This window comes from Myxine glutinosa, chromosome 10 (assembly GCF_964187855.1).
Source record: "Myxine glutinosa chromosome 10, kmMyxGlut1.1, whole genome shotgun sequence".
Lineage (NCBI taxonomy): Eukaryota > Metazoa > Chordata > Myxini > Myxiniformes > Myxinidae > Myxine > Myxine glutinosa.
The window spans coordinates 10,543,347-10,560,860 of NC_136270.1; the positions used below are offsets into that span (position 1 = coordinate 10,543,347).

Genomic DNA, 17,514 nt, shown 5'->3' on the forward strand with positions numbered 1-17,514 from the left:
TGTTGTATATTTAACATTTACCAACTAATGCCAGCAGATGGGACGCCTGTTCAACGTCAATCAGAGGGATGGCACTCACAACGATGAATCACCCCGCCTGTGAAACACTGGGATGAAAATGTAAAAACTGGGCCGAGATTCAAACCCAGGTTAGACAGCTTAAAGGGGAGTGTGCATATGTCTAGGTTATACCCTCCCAACCCGTATATACATATAATCACGTCAGACGAACCTTTAACACAGTCCGAATGAGCCAGGGGTACAAGGCCCTTGCAGAGGACGAAACGGTTGGTAAGTGTTCACTGTGTTCCATATCAGCTATTACGTTTCCCCAAGGATCACCCCAAATGAGGCCGAAATTGGGGGGAAATGCGCGCAACTGGCGAAAGGTGGGATAACGCTTCTAATAATTAAAATGGTTTGTTCAAAGTAATGAATTTGGCAGATTGCAGCCTGACTTTGTGTTTCGGCAGTGGCTGTATGCAAGACTCTGAGGAGGATATGTGAAATTGGTACTGTTGACAACAGAAGTGGTCGAGGAAGAAAGCCCAAACTCTCCAGTGATCCACCACAGACACGGTGTCCTCCATAAGTATTGGAACAGTGAAGTCAAATTTGTTTGTATTGCTACATACGGTACTCAGGAAATTTGGATTTGAGATCAAAATATGAATATGAGGTAAGAGTACAGAATGTCAGCTTTTGTTTATTGGTATTTGTATGTATATATGCTATATATATATATATATACAGTCACGTGAAAAAGTAAGTACACCCCTTGTAAAGTTTTGACTTTTTCAACATATTTCAACATACAGCTATTTGATCTTCATTTCAACAATATTGATAGATAAAGGTGATATAATATAACAAATATCATGAAACATTTACATATTGTAGTCCATTGTATAATTTAAATAAACATAACTGCAAATTTCGCATGTGGAAAAAGTAAGTACACCCTTGGCTCTAATAGGTGGTATTGCCCCCTTTGGCAGAAACAACCTCAAGTAGGCGAATCTTATAACTGTCTACCAGTCACTGACATCGACTGGGAGAAATTTTTGCCCACTCCTCCATGCAGAATTCTTTCAGCTGTGCGATGTTTGAGGGGTTTCTTACATGCACAGCTCGTTTCAAATCCCCCCACAACATCTCGATGGGATTTAGATCCGGGCTTTGACTTGGCCATTCCAGAACTCTCCATTTCTTTCTTTTCAGCCATTCCTTGGTGGATTTACCTGGTATGTTTAGGGTCATTGTCATGTTGCAAGGTCCACCTCCGGTTGAGCTTCAACTTTCCGACAGATGGCCTCACATTATCCTCAAGCACCCTCTGGTGCAATGAAGAATTCATAGTGGATTATATGATGGTGAGCTGCCCAGGCCCTGATGCAGCAAAGCTGCCCCAAACCATAATATTTCCACCAACATGCTTTACAGTTGGTATCAGGTTCTTGTGGTCAAATGCTGTCTTTGGTTTTCGCCAAACATGTCTTCTGGTACTATGGCCAAATAACTCTACATTTGACTCATCTGTCCAGAGCACATTGTTCCAGAAGTGCTGGTCTTTGCCTCGGTGTTCATTGGCAAACTTTAGTCTTGCCCTGATGTTCTTTCTGGACAGCAACGGTTTCCTCCTGGCACACCTCCCATGTAGATCAAATTTGTGCAGCCTCTTTCTAATGGTAGACTCATGCACTTTGACATCAACAGTGGCAAGATCTACCTGTAGGTCCCGTGATGACATTCTGGGGCACACTTCCCATGTAGATCAAATTTGTGCAGCCTCTTTCTAATGGTAGAATCGTGCACTTTGACATCAACAGTGGCAAGAGCTACCTGTAGGTCCCGTGATGACATTCTGGGGTTCTTAGAGACTTCTTTCAGCATCTTGTGGTCTGGTCTCGGGCTGAACTTGCTGGGGCGGCCTGGCCTGAACAAGTTGGCAGTTGTTTGGAATCTTCTCCACTTGTAGATGATCTTCCGGACAGTCGAATGATTGATTTCAAATTGTTTGGAGATCTTTTAAAATCCCTTCCCAGATTCGTAGGCATCTATAAACTTCTTTCTGAAGGCCTCAGTGAGCTCTTTTGATCTGGGCATGGTGATGCCACACACTTCAACAACAAAGAGCAAACCAAACTAAATGTCTGAGGTTTAAATAAGACAGGTTCCTCCAAGATCCTCTCTAACGATGTTCTAATCATTTGCACCTGAGAGCTGGTGCACCTGATTCTAATTTTAGGTCTTTGAAGTAGTGATATACTCCTGGCTCTAGGGGGGAGTTCGTGGCCATCGCAAAAGTACAAAGTCACGCATGATTTTATTGTTGTACATACCAAGACCTTTCAAAAAAATTTGGGTGACAAGCCCAAATCTGTATAGATTTTGCTACAGAGGGCGATTTTCAAAATGGCCACCATAAGTATTACTTTTGACCATATCTTGGTCTGTGAGACTCATAGAGACATGATATTGGTGCCTAAACCTATGTTTTCAGAGTCAAGGAACTCAATAAGACCAATAACAATTACATTGGCTCCTTCATTTGCGGTAGCCATCTTGAATTTCAAAATATATATATACTGAAACGCAAAAGAAACTTACCACCTTTGAAACCTTCAAATATCAACAATAACACTGCGTGTAGTAAATGTGTGAACTTATTTGTGGACAATAGTGTCCTCACTGTCAGACAAAACGGTCACGGATGGTCACTTGAACCTTCAATGGTCACTTCATAGCACAGCTGTTGAACAGCCGTTTTGACTGTCAGTGATTAGCCAAGGGGTACGGGATGATTTTAATGAGCTGCACGTGATGTCTTGATAAAAATAAAAAAATTAAAAAAAACACCTTTGGAGGCCATTTTTCCCCGCAAGCAGGGGTTGGCCTTTTTCGAGGACCGTGGTTGTTGTTGTTTTTCGGTCCCCTTTTTGAAGCAATGTTTTACGGCCGGATGCCCTTCCTGCCGCCAACCCTTTTTGTCGCCTTTTACGACAAGCAGGGAATTACCAGTGAACTGGTACTCAATTAGCCGACCTCGGAAGGATGACAGGCTGAGTCAACCCCCCTGGTGTTAATTCAGCGATCGAGTCAACCCCCCTGGCGTTAATTCAGCGATCGACCGGGATTCGAACCCAGGATCCTAGGATCCTAAGCTGGCACCCTAGCCGCTAGCCCAACACCAGGGACCTTTTGTCTTGATGTCTTGATATTGGTTTTAAAAAGGCCAGTGCAAAATGGGCATTTCAATCAACATGCCACGATTGTCAAGGGATCAACGGCAGCGTGCCCTGGGCATGCTGCAAGGCGGACTGAGCTACCGTGAGGTGGCACGTCGCCTTGGCTGTTCACACCAGACGATATCGGCCCTGGTGGACAGAGACACCCTCCACAACTCTGCAGATGACAGACCTCGATCAGGGAGGCCAAGAGTCACCACTGCAAGGCAGGACAGGCAGATGGTCCGAAGTCACCTGCGGGATCGATTCCATCCAGCATCCCGCACTGCGGCAGAAACTCCGGGGAAACCTTCAAACCCACAGTTGGCCACACAACCTCACCACAACCTCAAATGGCCACACAGTTGACATCGCACGTGACAAAGCCGAATGCCTCAACTCTGTGTTTGCCTCGAAATCCTTAGTCCCAAACCCATCTCTCTCTGTTCCCTCCTTTCCCAGTCGAACCCAACTGCTCCTGGACTCTGTGTCCTTCTCTCCTGACAAGGTGGAGGAGTTTTTGTCAAACCTCGACTCTGATTCTGCAACTGGACCAGACGGCATCAGCCCACGGGTCCTAAAATCCTGCTCTGCCGCTCTATCTCACCCTCTCTCTGTTCTTTTCACCCTATCTTTTGCTCAAGGTCATCTGCCAGCATCCTGGAAATCAGCTAACATTACCGCTTTACACAAAAAAGGTGCAAAAACAGATCCTTGCAACTACAGACCAATCAGCCTGCTCCCAATTATCAGCAAAGTCATGGAATCCATCATTGCTTCGGATATGAAATCTTTCCTCTTCTCCAATGGCTTGATCTCTGATCATCAATTTGGTTTCAGACCAGGTCACTCTACTCTGGACATGCTGCTTCTGCTGTCTCAACAATGGATGGAGGTCCTCAATGCCAAACAGGAAATCAGAGCTGTCTCCCTTGACATATCAAGAGCCTTTGATACGGTCTGGCACCCAGCTCTGCTCACCAAACTCTCCTCCTATGGTATCCATGGAAATCTCCATGCATGGCTTGCGGACTTCCTCTCTGGTCGTAGTCAACGTGTGGCCCTGAATGGATTTCTCTCATCTCCCCTTCCTGTTCAGGCTGGAGTTCCCCAAGGAAGTGTGCTGGGCCCTGTGCTTTTTCTGGTCTTTATCAATGATCTCTCTGACTCTCTGGAAAATCCTCTCTATCTCTTTGCTGATGACTCCACTCTCTGCCGCTCCATTCCTCTTCCCTCAGATCGGCAGTCTGCAGCCTCCTCACTCTCTGAAGACCTGGACAAAATCACAGACTGGTCAAACAAGTGGAACATGTCTTTCAATCCTGCCAAATCTCACTCTCTTACTATGTCTCTCCGAAAAGATCGACTGGACAACCCTCCCATCTACTTTCTCAACAATCCTCTCCAAGAAGTTCTGTCACTCAAGCTTTTGGGTCTCACTATCTGCCATGATCTTTCTTGGGAAAACCACATTTCCAAGCTGGCCTCCAAAGCCAGTCGCCGACTGGGCATCCTCCGTCGTGCGAAGTCCTTCCTCGGCACACCTGAGCTCCTCACCACATACAAGGCTTTCATCCGCAGCTCTATGGAATACTGTTCTCCCCTATGGGCTGGTGCTCCTGCCTCACACCTGGCTCGGCTTCACGCTGTTGAATCCAAAGCTTTCAAAATCATTGGAATCTCCCGCGATGAAGCTATCTCTGAGGGCCTTTCACTCACTCACCGCAGGCAGGTAGGTGGTCTTTCTGTCTTCTACCGACTCCTCTCCGGCCTTGCTCCCCCAGCTCTCTCTGTGCTCTGTCCCCCAAATATTCCTACAGGTCGCACAAGATCTGCCAGCAACCCTCTGATGGTTAAACTGCCGAAATCTCGGCTCTCTGCTCACCTTCACTCTTTCATTCCTCTTTTCTCCCGCCTGTGGAACAAACTCCCACACTCCCTTCAATCCCTCTCCTCCCTCCAGGTCTTTAAAACAGCTGTTCACCACCATCTCTTATCTTCCCCCATCCATAACCTTGATCTTTTCTACCCCCACTAATTCACCCCAGATCCACCTTGTTTGAAATTCCAACTTATTTCCTGGAAATCCTGGCAGTGTCCATATGTTTATACCTCTCCCACCCCCCCCCCCTTCACATGCCTCCCCCCCTTCACATGCCTCCCCCCCAAAGCCCTCTCCCTCCCACAGATCTCTCGATGTCTCCATGTCTCTCGGTCCCTGCTCTCAAATGTTGTGTTTGTGTCCTTCCCCCTCTCTCCCCATCTTGTCTACCGCTCCCGATGTTATTTGTTTTATGTGTCTGTTTGTCTTTCTGTGTGATTAATGTTCGCTCTTTCACGAGCCTCGATCTTGTATACAAAAAAAAAAAAAAAAAAAAAAAAACAAGTGGTAAGTTTCTTTGCGGTTTCCCCGGATTTTCTGCCGCAGTGCGGGATGCTGGACGGAATCGATCCCGCAGGTGACTTCTGACCATCTGCCTGTCCTGCCTTGCAGTGGTGACTCTTGGCCTCCCTGATCGAGGTCTGTCATCTGCAGAGTTGTGGAGGGTGTCTCTGTCCACCAGGGCCGATATCGTCTGGTGTGAACAGCCAAGGCGACGTGCCACCTCACGGTAGCTCAGTCCGCCTTGCAGCATGCCCAGGGCACGCTGCCGTTGATCCCTTGACAATCGTGGCATGTTGATTGAAATGCCCATTTTGCACTGGCCTTTTTAAAGCCAATATCAAGACATCACGTGCAGCTCATTAAAATCATCCCGTACCCCTTGGCTAATCACTGACAGTCAAAACGGCTGTTCAACAGCTGTGCTATGAAGTGACCATTGAAGGTTCAAGTGACCATCCGTGACCGTTTTCTCTGACAGTGAGGACACTATTGTCCACAAAAAGTTCACACATTTACTACACGCAGTGTTATTGTTGATATTTGAAGGTTTCAAAGGTGGTAAGTTTCTTTTGCGTTTCAGTATATATATAAATATCTGTGCAGCGTCTGTCCTCTGATGTCTTGTGTTGTGTTGTCTTGTCACTGAACTATTTTCTCAAACTTTTGTGAAATCCTATCAAACTTCTGGTATGCACATATCTCTCCCGTCGGTATGTCCTCAGGGTATTTTATTTGAAAAGTTTTCAAAAAAATTTTTTTTTTGGGGAACTTTTTTGGGAAAAATGTTTTTTTTCAACTTCAATTGTTTATAAAATGTTTTATCACGTATATAACAAATACATTTGTGCAAAATGCTTGTTTGAATTATGATTGGTTTAAACCATGACAAAACGGCAACTCGGATGCAGTCATTTATCTACAGACTTGGCATTTAATATGGAATATATTTTTTTTCTTGACTTGGGTTTACTTTCTTAACTCAGTATATCAATCTGGTGAGTTTATTTTACACTTTGGTGATTTATTTGTTAAAAGAACCATGTCACTGATTGTCTGTCGCAGCAAGAAGTCAACAACAGGATTATATCACAGGTGGCGTGGCAAAATGTACGGACAGGTGCATTTGATGATTGGCTTCACAGTCGGGTATACAAGGGTTGTTGCGTTCTGTATTAGTGGAAAACAACTGCTGCACGTCTCCAAAAGTTATTGCCGCTTCCTCTGGAGATGGTCCGTCAACTCGACAATGCTGTTGGTCATGGAGTGGTAGCTTTACGAAATTACGGCATGAAACAGCATGCTATTGCTCGGTAGTATGGCATCACTCAAGGTCAGGTGTCAAAGATCCTGAAACGAAATGCTCAGAGGGGTGTCCCTACTCCAATACCGAGGCCAGGACGTCCCCGCAGAACCACAAGGAGGGATGATCGCCAGCTGCACCGGTTCGTCCGCAATGGCCGTACCAAGTCAGCTAATTGGCTTTGGGCTGAGTGGTAGCAACTGACAAATGTGCCTGTATCCAGAAGGCGAGTCAACCAACGACTGGTTCAAGCAGGCTATCGTGCCAGGCGTCCCCTGAGAAAGCCATGCCTGACCAGACAACACCACCAGCGCCGATTGCAGTGGGCCAGAGAGCACCGTCAATGGCAGCCAGGACACTGGAATCACGTGATCTTCAGTGACGAGTCTAGATTTCTGGTCTATCGTCAAGATGGCCGCGTCCGAGTGCGCAGACAAGTGCATGAAGCCTACAACAAAGATTGTATAGTGCCAAGAGTCCAAGCTGGAGGTGGTGGGGTGACCGTTTGGGCTGCTTTTCATGCAGGGGGCAAAACTGACCTGGTTGTTCTGAATGGAAACCTGAACCAGTTCAAGTACAGGGCCATTCTGGAAGAAACATTGCTTCCATTTGCTCGTGCAGCCTTTTGAGGAAACTTTGTCTTCCAAGATGACAATGCATGGCCTCATCATGCTCGCATGATCCAACACTTTCTTGCTGACCGTGATGTAGAGCATATGGAGTGGCCTGCCATGTCCCCGGATATGAATCCGATAGAGAACTTGTGGGCAGAATTAACGCGTCAAATCGACCACTTGGACCAGCAGCCGATCTCTGTGCGTGAATTGCAGCAGGCTATTGTCACTGCATGGCAAGCGATTCCTGTCCAAACCTTGGCAAATCTCGTGAACAGCATGCCTCAACGTGTACGTGCTCTCCTGAATGCTCGTGGGGGTTACACGAAGTACTGAACTGTAATTTTACTGTCCCTAATCCCAGTCGTAATTTAACTTTTGTTTTTGTTAAAAAAAAATTGGCTAATGTGCAAAATAAAGAGATACTTCTGGAAAACGTACAGAAGTTTAACACAGTACTGTCCGTGAATTGAGTTCGATATCACTTTACATCACTTTCAAGGATCAATTTATTTGTTTCGAAATGTCAAATGTGGTTTTTGTTTCTTTTGAAGGTCACATTAACAAAATCTAGAATAATTTCTACATAATTCCAATGAACTTTTGGTTCTAAGACATCTTGAAAAGTAAGTTCACCAACACAAAAACAATATTCCATATTAAATGCCAAGTCTGTATATATATACACATCTGGGCAGTGTCTGTGTTGTCACTTAACGACTCCCTCAAACTTTTGTTTCCGTGGTTGTGGAGTGTTTTTAATAACGTTGTGATGGTTTTGAATCACGTGGTGGTGAGGTATTTTGAATTATGTGGTGGTGAGGTGTTTTTAAATGACGTGGTGGTGTGGTGTTTTTAAATCACATGGTGGTGAGGTGTTTTAAAATCACATGGTGGTGAGGTGTTTTGAATTACGTGGTGGTGAGGAATTTATAATTACGTGGTGGTGAGGTGTTTTTCATTATGTGGTGATGAGGTGTTTTGAATTACTTGGTGGTGAGGTGTTTTTAATTTCGTGGCTGTGAGGTGTTTTTATTCCGTGTTTTATGGCTGTGAGGTGTTTTTAATTTCGTGGTGGTGAGGTGTTGTTATTACGTGTTTTATGGCTGTGAGGTGTTTGTATTACGTGTTTGATGGCTGTGAGGTGTTTTTATTACGTTTTATGGCTGTGAGGTGTTTTCAATTTCATGGTGGTGAGGTGTTTTTATTACGTGTTTTATGGCTGTGAGGTGTTTTAAATTACTTGGTGGTGATGTGTTTTAAATTACTTCGTGGTGAGGTGTTTTGAATTACGTGGTGGTGAGGTGTAATCGTCCCAAACTTCCAGTCTGCACCTACCCCTCCCCTATGCGTGTGCTGAGGGGTTCTTTCTTGAAAAAAAAAACATTCAACCTGAATCTTCAACCTAAATTGCTTATAAAAATGTTATATCACAAACACAACAAATACATTTGTGCAAAATAATTGTTTGTATTATGATTGGTGTAAATCAAGACAACACAGCAACTCAGGTACAGTCATTATCCTCAGCTAAAATACGCCCGTTTCTCAGTAACGACGCTTGGTGAGGCGAGCGCAGCGAGCTGAGCTAAGCTAGTATGTGTGTGTGTGTGTGTGTGTGTGTGTGTGTGTGTGTGTGTGTGTGTGTGTGTGTGTGTGTGTGTGTGTGTGTGTGTGTGTGTGTGTGTGTGTGTGTGCACTTCCATCCAGGGTGTGTCAAAAAGACGGGAGATGTCTGAAATGTAAATATGCTTTCAGCTATGGAATATAGCCTGGTGTTGGCTTAGCGGTTAGGGTGCCGGCTTGGGATCCTAGGATCCTGGGTTCGAATCCCGGTCGATCGTTGAATTAACGAAAGGGGGGTTGACTCAGCCTGTCATCCTTCCGAGGTCGGCAAATTGAGTACCAGCTTGCTGGGATGAATGATCAAGGTGTGTACCCCGATTTAGAATAGGTACACCGTATCCCTGCGCATCGTAAGAGGCGACCAAGGGTTGACGTCAGGAAGGGCATCCGGCCATAAAAACATTGCCTCAAAACAGGGAACCATGATTGTCATGGGGCCCGCAAGGCCAACCCCCGCTGTAGCGGGGAAAATGGCCTTTAAACGATCATTCATTATGGAAGTTGTTTATAAGTTTTGAAAATTATGTCAGTTGAAACTGCTCCTTTGGTGGGTAACATTCTGCTGTTCTGGTTCCAATATCCTTCATAACCTTCACAAGAAAGTCTATTGGAATGGCCTGAATTTCACCTGTTATGCTTTATTTCAGTTAATTAAGTGTGTGGCCTGTTCATGTACACTCTATTTTAAATAGTACCACAGGAAATAATCAGAAGGGCCTGAGGTCAGGAGATCTAGTTGGCCAATTCACATCTCCAAATGTGGAGTTCAGCTTTCCAGGAAAATGTTCTCCCAACAGTTCCATGCATATTGCATAGCCTTGTGGTGTATCTTGTAACCCCAAATTGTTGAAAACAATGGTCCTGTATGTTAAGTTAATGTTGAGCTTTGTAAAAAGAAATCCATACAGTATTTGCTTATAATGCTTGACATTAACACTTATGGTGCTTCCGTTTTTATTTTCAAAAAAATAAGGACCCACAATGCCACAAACCGTGATTCCATACCAAACAGTCACACGTACTCTGTGTAAAGGTACTTCGTAAATATTGCATGGGTTAATGGTTACCCAAAACCTACAGTTTTTCTGATTTCCAGAACCAGTTAAGAAAAATGTGCTTCATCTGACTTAAGGAGGTGTGTATCAAATTCGTAATCTTGAAGTTGTCTAACAGCTGAAACCACTGTGAAAATTGCAATGGTTTTGCAGCATCTGTTGGTTGAAGTTTGAATTTTTGGGATAAAGATGCAGTTCACATTTCAGAATTTGATGGGTGGATGTTGTTCCAGTGCCAACTTCCTACGACAAATGATGAATATAATTCTGGGGAATTGCCTGAAGTGCTTGTTGAATTTTTTCCAACATTTTTGGAGGTTCTGGCAGTTCGTGGCCTTCCTGTGTAGTTTTTTTTATGTTGATCACTGCCCGTTTCATGGAAGCTTGCCTCACATCTGTTTATTACTTTTCTTGATGATGCATCACAAACTTCTGGAATTGTCTTCTGAATGATGTTTGTGCCAATATCGTCGAATATCCATGGAAGAAATATTGCTCAACCACAGATGCTAATTGTTCCCGTGTCCAATTTGCCATCGCCGAGGATTAATTGGGTTTTTTTTTAAATCTTCCATTCCTCTGATACAACCTAAAACGATTTTTTTTTTTTTAGAACATACCTTCCATTATCATACAATTATTCCACCATGAAAACGGTCCCATCTTTTTGTCACAACCTGTATATAAAGTGGCCTGAAAAAGTATTCATGCCCTCCAAAATTTTCACATTTTGATGCCACCTGAGCTTATTTCACCATGCTTTCAAATAAAACTTAATACATAAAGTCGTTACAAACTAATTCATAGTGATAAAGCAAAAACAAAATGCAGATAAAATGTGAATAAGTTATATTAACAGATAAAATCTGATGATTCTCACTAGCAGAAGTATTTAAACTCTTTGCCTAATTAATCCGAAATCACTTCAGCAGCAGATTATTTGTTTGAAAGGTTACAAAATACCTGTAATAGGTTTCACCTGTATGTAATCAGTGGTTCAACTTAAAAATGAATCTCCCCGACTTATCTAAGGGGTTTTAAGGTGTAAATTACTTGGTCAACCAACAAGGCAAACATGAAGACCAAGGAGCTCTCCAAATAAGTCAGACATAAAGTGGTGGAGAAGCATCGTTCGGGAGAGGGTTATAAGAAGATTTCAAAGTCACCCATTATCCCTTTAAGTACATTGAAATCCATCAGTAAGAAGTGGAACATGTATCATACCACCCAGACTCTATATCAGGTCACCCATCCAAACTCAGTAGCCAGGCAAGCAGGAAACTGGTTCAGGATGTCACTGTAACTCCAACAATGACTTTGAAAGATCTGCAAAGCTCTATGTCCAAGATGGTGGTTAGAGTTAATCAATCAAGAATATTGTGCTGCCTTCACAAAGCTGGCCTCTATAGACAGGTGGCAGGAAAGAAACCATTACTAAAAAGACGCATCTAAAAGCGTACGCATATGGGGTTTGCGAAAAAGCATCTCAATGATACTGCAGACAAGTGGAGAAAAGTTTTATGGCCAGACAAGACAAAAAATGGACTTTGTAGTCTAAATTCAGTCTTGTGTGTGGCGCAAGCTTAACTCTGCACATCACCCAGTCAACACCATCCTTACTGCCAAGCATGGTGGTGGCAACATCATGTTATGGGGCTGCTTTTCATCAGCAGGGCCTGGCAAACGTTTCAGGATAGAAGGGACAATGGATGGTGCAAAGTACAGGAGAATCCTTGATGAAAACCTGCTTGAGTCAGCCATGAATCTCAAACTGGATGCAGCAGATTCACATTTCAGCAGGACAATGATCCAAAGCACAAAGCTAAAGCCACACTGGAAGGAAATTAATGTTATTGAGTGGCCCAGTCAAAGTCTTGACTTGAACCCAATTTAACATTTATGGTGAGACCTGGATATTGCAGTCCATCGACGATCCCCATCAATCTTAGCAGAACTAGAGCAATTTTCACGTGAACAATGAACAAAAATTTCACCATCTCAATGTTTAAAGCTGGTGGAGATTTACCCACAAAGACTCATAGCAGTCATTGCTACAACAGGTGCTTCCACCAAGTATTGACCTAAGGGGCTGAATACTTTTGCATCCAGTGAATTTTGATTTGTACATGTGTTTTGCAAGTATTCCCTGACATGTAACGATAAGTGTTTAGTTTGACCTCTTTAGTTATGAATAAAAAAGTTCCTTTGGAAAAATTGTTCATGCATTATTTACAATTCATCGACGTGTAGCAATATCGTTAGGGGGTGAATACTTTTGCAGGCCAGAGTATATATATAAAAAATTCGTCTTTTTTGTTCTCATTGGTTGGATGTTTATCCAGTGTGCTGTCCTGACAAGAGCAAATAAGCTCTAAATCCAGATCGGCGGCTCCGTTTGATGTTTGACCAATGATGATCAAAAATCTATCTTTTGACAGGAGTGGCTGGGCTGAAGCCTCCTGTTCGAACGCGACGCTTTGGTCAGACTTTCGTCCATAGGGGATCGGGGTAGCATTCGTTACGCTAAACATGATTGAATTTGTCTCCGCCGTTCACATTGTGCCTTCTGGTTGGGTTTGCATTAGCGGGCCTAATGGTTTGGATGGCAGACAGGCTTTTTTTTGCGGATTATGTGGTTTTCACTATGTGAGACATATTCTGTGGCTAATACTTACCATCACAGCCAGAAGCTACCATCCCCTCCTCACCCCCCTCCCCTGCCTTTCCCCAATGAACCAATGCCCCCACATTCATGGCATTTTCCAGGAACATATTCCCCCGCAAATGTCAAGGTCCGACTGTGTATAAATATACCGTGAAAAAAAATATATATATACAGTGCATTCAGAAAGTATTCAGACACCTTCACTTTTTTCACATTTTGTTATGTTGCAGCCTTGTGCTGAAATAGTTTAAATTCATTTTTTCCCTCATCAGTCTACACTCAATACCCCATAATGACAAAGAGGAAACAGGATTTTAGAAAGTTTTGCAAATTTATTAAAAAGAAAAAACTGAAATATCACATTTACATAAGTATTCAGACCCTTTGCTATGACACTTGAAATTCAGCTCAGGTGCCTCCCATTTCTTTTGATCATCTTTGAGATGTTTGTACACCTTGATTGGAGTCCACCTGTGGTAAATTCAATTGATTGGACATGATTTGGAAAGGCACCCACCTGTCTATATAAGGTCTCACAACTGACAATGCATATCAGAGCAAAAACCAAGCCATGAGGTCGAAGGAACTGCCTGCAGAGCTCAGAGACAGGATTGTGTCGAGGCACAGATTTGGCGAAGCCTACAAAAAAATTCTGCTCCATTGAAGGTTCCCAAGAGCACAGTGGCCTCAATCATTCTTACATGGAAGAAGTTTGGAACAACCAGGACTCTTCCTAGAGCTGGCCGCCCGGCCAAACTGAGCAATCGGGGGAGAAGGGCCTTGGTAAGAGAGGTGACCAAGAACCCGATGGTCACTCTGGCTGAGCTCCAGAGATCCTGTGTGGAGATGGGAGAAACTTCCAGGACAACCATCACTGCAACACTCCACCGATCTGGGCTTTATGGCAGAGTGGCCAGACGAAAGCCTCTCCTCAGTGAAAAACACATGAAAGCCCGCTTGGAGTTTGCAAAAAAGCACCTAAAGGACTCTCAGACTGTGAGGAACAAGATTCTGTGGGCTGATGAAACCAAGATTGAACTGTTTGGCTTCTGTCTGGCCACTCTGACATAAAGCCCAGATCGGTGGAGTGTTGCAGTGATGGTTGTCCTTCTGGAAGTTTCTCCCATCTCCACACAGGATCTCTGGAGCTCAGCCAGAGTGACCATCGGGTTCTTGGTCACCTCCCTTACCAAGGCCCTTCTCGTCCGATTGCTCAGTTTGGCCGGGCGGCCAGCTCTAGGAAGAGTCCTGGTTGTTCCAAACTTCTTCCATTTAAGAATTATGGAGGCCACTGTGCTCTTGGGAACTTTCAATGCAGCAGAAAATTTTTGTAGGCTTCCCCAGATCTGTGCTTCGACACAATCCTGTCTCTGAGCTCTGCAGGCAGTTCCTTCGACCTCATGGCTTGGTTTTTGCTCTGATATGCATTGTCAGTTGTGAGACCTTATATAGACAGGTGTGTGCCTTTCCAAATCATGTCCAATCAATTTAATTTACCACAGGTGGACTCCAATCAAGGTGTAGAAACATCTCGAAGATGGTCAAAAGAAATGGGAGGCACCTGAGCTAAATTTCAAGTGTCATAGCAAAGGGTATGAATACTTGTGTAAATGTGATATTTCAGTTTTTTCTTTTTAATAAATTTGCAAAACTTTCTAAAATCCTGTTTCCTCTTTGTCATTATGGGGTATTGAGTGCAGATTGATGAGGGAAAAAATGAATTTAAACGATTTCAGCATAAGGCTGCAACATAACAAAATGTGAAAAAAGCGAAGGGGTCTGAATACTTTCTGAATGCACTATATATATATATCTATCTATAATTCCAGCAATCTCTGTGTGTATGTTTGTATGTTTGTATGTTTGTATGTTTGTATGTATGTTTGTCTGTGACCGCTGTTTCTCGACAACTACCGGTCCGATATACTTGAAACTTGCCAGGTATATTGCTGGGGACCCGAGGATGTGCCTTTTCAAGGTTTGAAATTAATCGGACAAGCAGTTACCGAGCTATGTCCAAAAAACGATTCAACCAATCAGAGAGCAGCGAGCTATCACGTGTGCCGAACGTGGCGAACAGACTCTGCCTCGGACGGCACATTTGAGAGCGTATTCATTTATTTCACGTTTGCAAACTATGTTGGCGCTATGTTGGCGTTAAACCATGTTTTAAAACTAATAAAAACTAATTTGCGATTCATCGTAACTGCGATATACGACCTTCCGGAGCTCCCGTGAGAGCGTGCGCCATTACGGATAGTAATTCAATTAAAAACATAAAAACATTGTCCCAATTCAGTCAGAGCGAAGGGCGTTGTTTTAAGCGAAGAGCGTTTTATTTTTCCCCTTAAATTCAGTCGCCGGACGGTGAAAGCTTTTTTTGGGGGGCAGCTACTGGCAGCGACGTACGGCCAATCACAGGACACGTTGTTGTGTCGACGTGCCGTGTTGTTTTCCCTCGCGGTTTGGAATGTTTTTCCTTTTCATTTCTTTTCTCTTCCTTACGGAAGTACGGGCATTTCCTTAAATTTGCGATTCTTTCGCTTTCCTGCGCGTTTGGGCACGCTATGGCGATTTCTTTACCAAACTCCGAAGCCGTTCGCTTTGGACCAAACCATTTCATGTAAATAGAGGGGGGGGATTGTCACCGTACTCGCAAGCCGTTCGCTTTGGACCAAACCATTTCATGTAAATAGAGGGGGGGGGATATAATTTTAGATATAGATATAGTACGGGCATGCCCTAGTATATATAATTTCAAAACACAGCTGGTCACAAGTGTCCCTCACTGACCGGGGCCTCAGTTGAGGTCCTCAGCATCATCCCGTTTCGGCCCTTCAACCTCGATATGGTCAGCTAAGGTGGCCAGTAGGGGCACATACGCCTCCACATGCAGCAGCTACACCTGAATGCGTACATACCCCACCCCCAGCCAGTGAGAACACAGACTACAACAACAAAACCGCCTCCACTCCCAGAATCCACAGCCCCCACTCACCCACTCACTCTCACACCAAAAAAAAATCACACCTAACCAACCGACCACCTACCCTTACAATATGCACTATTCAAACAAAAATACATTCATGCAAAACCACACCCACTCCAGCATCACACACACACACACACACACACACACACACACACACACACACACACACACACACACACACACCTCATATATACACATATACACATATATATATATAACAATGACAGCTTTTCCAGCCCTGAACACAACATGACGTTGACGACATGCACATATACAAACCATCACATGTCACATGTATTTTCTTTCAATCTTCCTCTCAGGCAACCTTTCGTCCATAACACAGCTTCTTCAGGGCCTTATGTTTACCCAGTCATGCCTGCTTTCATGAATAGTTCAGCATCATACTAGGCGTCGATGGCTTCACAGCACAGTGTGTACCTTCACACAGTTCTGGAGTTGGTGAAAATGAAGTCTTCCTTCATGCCATAATCCCATAATCCATTGTGATGAACTGTAAACTTGCCAGTTAGAGGTCCATGGGGGTGGCATGGTTGCACCGTTACCCAATTTTCCTGCATAAAAGATGCCTCCATCCATTGTTACCTTGCGTGTTTGTGACAGCACATGTGTGTACCCCCTTTTCTGACCATGCCTATGTTTCCTCGCCACTCATCCACAGGTGCAGAGCTCATCATGGATGCCCCATCAGCCCTACATCTTGCAACCAGCAGTATGTTTTTGCAGTGGCTTGGGCTCACACCGTTTTCCTGTATTGCCTGAAATTGTTGCTCACATTGATAGAGATTTATTGTTGGCGTTTTTATGGCTCACTAAATTCATGGCACCCTGTAACATGATGCTCGACCATTATGCAAATGTCAGGCCTGAAGCTTTCAAAAAGCATCCAGGAGCAAACACCACACCAATCATTGTATTTCCTGCTAATGGCTTGAATATGGCTTTGCTCTGTCATCGTGCAATTTCAAAATGTCCATAATTAAGGAGCACGAAAACTACAGCATGATGCTTCATCTCACCTTTTTGTAACCAAAGTGGTTTGCGGATAGAATCCGATTTTCTTTTTTTTTCACTTTCTCTTTGACTGAATCGGGATCATCACTTTTGAGAATTCCACAATGCAAGTCGTTCTTGTTTTGTTCTTTGTGTATGCTTCAAAATGCGTCAGATGTCCTGCTGGCAGGACAGTAATCAGCTTAGTATCCGGTGGTTGGCCCCATTTTTAGCTTCTCTTTTTTTTCTCCTTTGTTTGTTCTTTTTTATTACTTCCGCCACCTTGGATGGATGGAGGTTATGTTTTCACCCCTGTCTCTGTCTGTCTCTCTGTCTGTTTGTGTACAAGATATCTCAAAAAGTTGTGGACGAAATTTGGCAGAGAGGTAGCGTATGTGACAAGGACGAAATGATTATATTTTGGTGAAGATCCGGATCCGGCTAGTACAATTTTTAAGTGATTCTTCACCATTGTGTCTATCTCTCCCACCGGCATCCCGTCGCCTTGACCAGCCATGGCGCGATTTCAAAATTCGGGTTTTATAAAACAAAAGCAATTTCGGTACTTTGTAATTTTGAGCGCGTTAAACGCTTCAGGTCCGAATCCGACACTTCTGACACCAAATTTAGCTCTTTCA

The 17,514-nt window shown here is 43.9% G+C and overlaps 1 protein-coding gene across 3 annotated transcripts in view; it reads left to right on the top strand.

Moving 5' to 3' along the window:
• The window catches only part of LOC137434244 (RNA-binding motif, single-stranded-interacting protein 3), a 561,728-nt gene that overhangs the window by 472,448 nt on the left and 71,766 nt on the right, over positions 1 to 17,514 (top strand). For 2 of the 3 annotated variants that reach the window (XM_068127062.2, XM_068127063.2), the window contains exon 10: positions 16,545 to 16,595. The exons of the other annotated variant lie outside the window; for it this stretch is intronic. In XM_068127062.2, the coding sequence (XP_067983163.1) occupies positions 16,545 to 16,595 (51 nt within the window). The remainder of the gene's footprint in view (positions 1 to 16,544; positions 16,596 to 17,514) is intronic. 3 annotated transcript variants of the gene reach the window in all.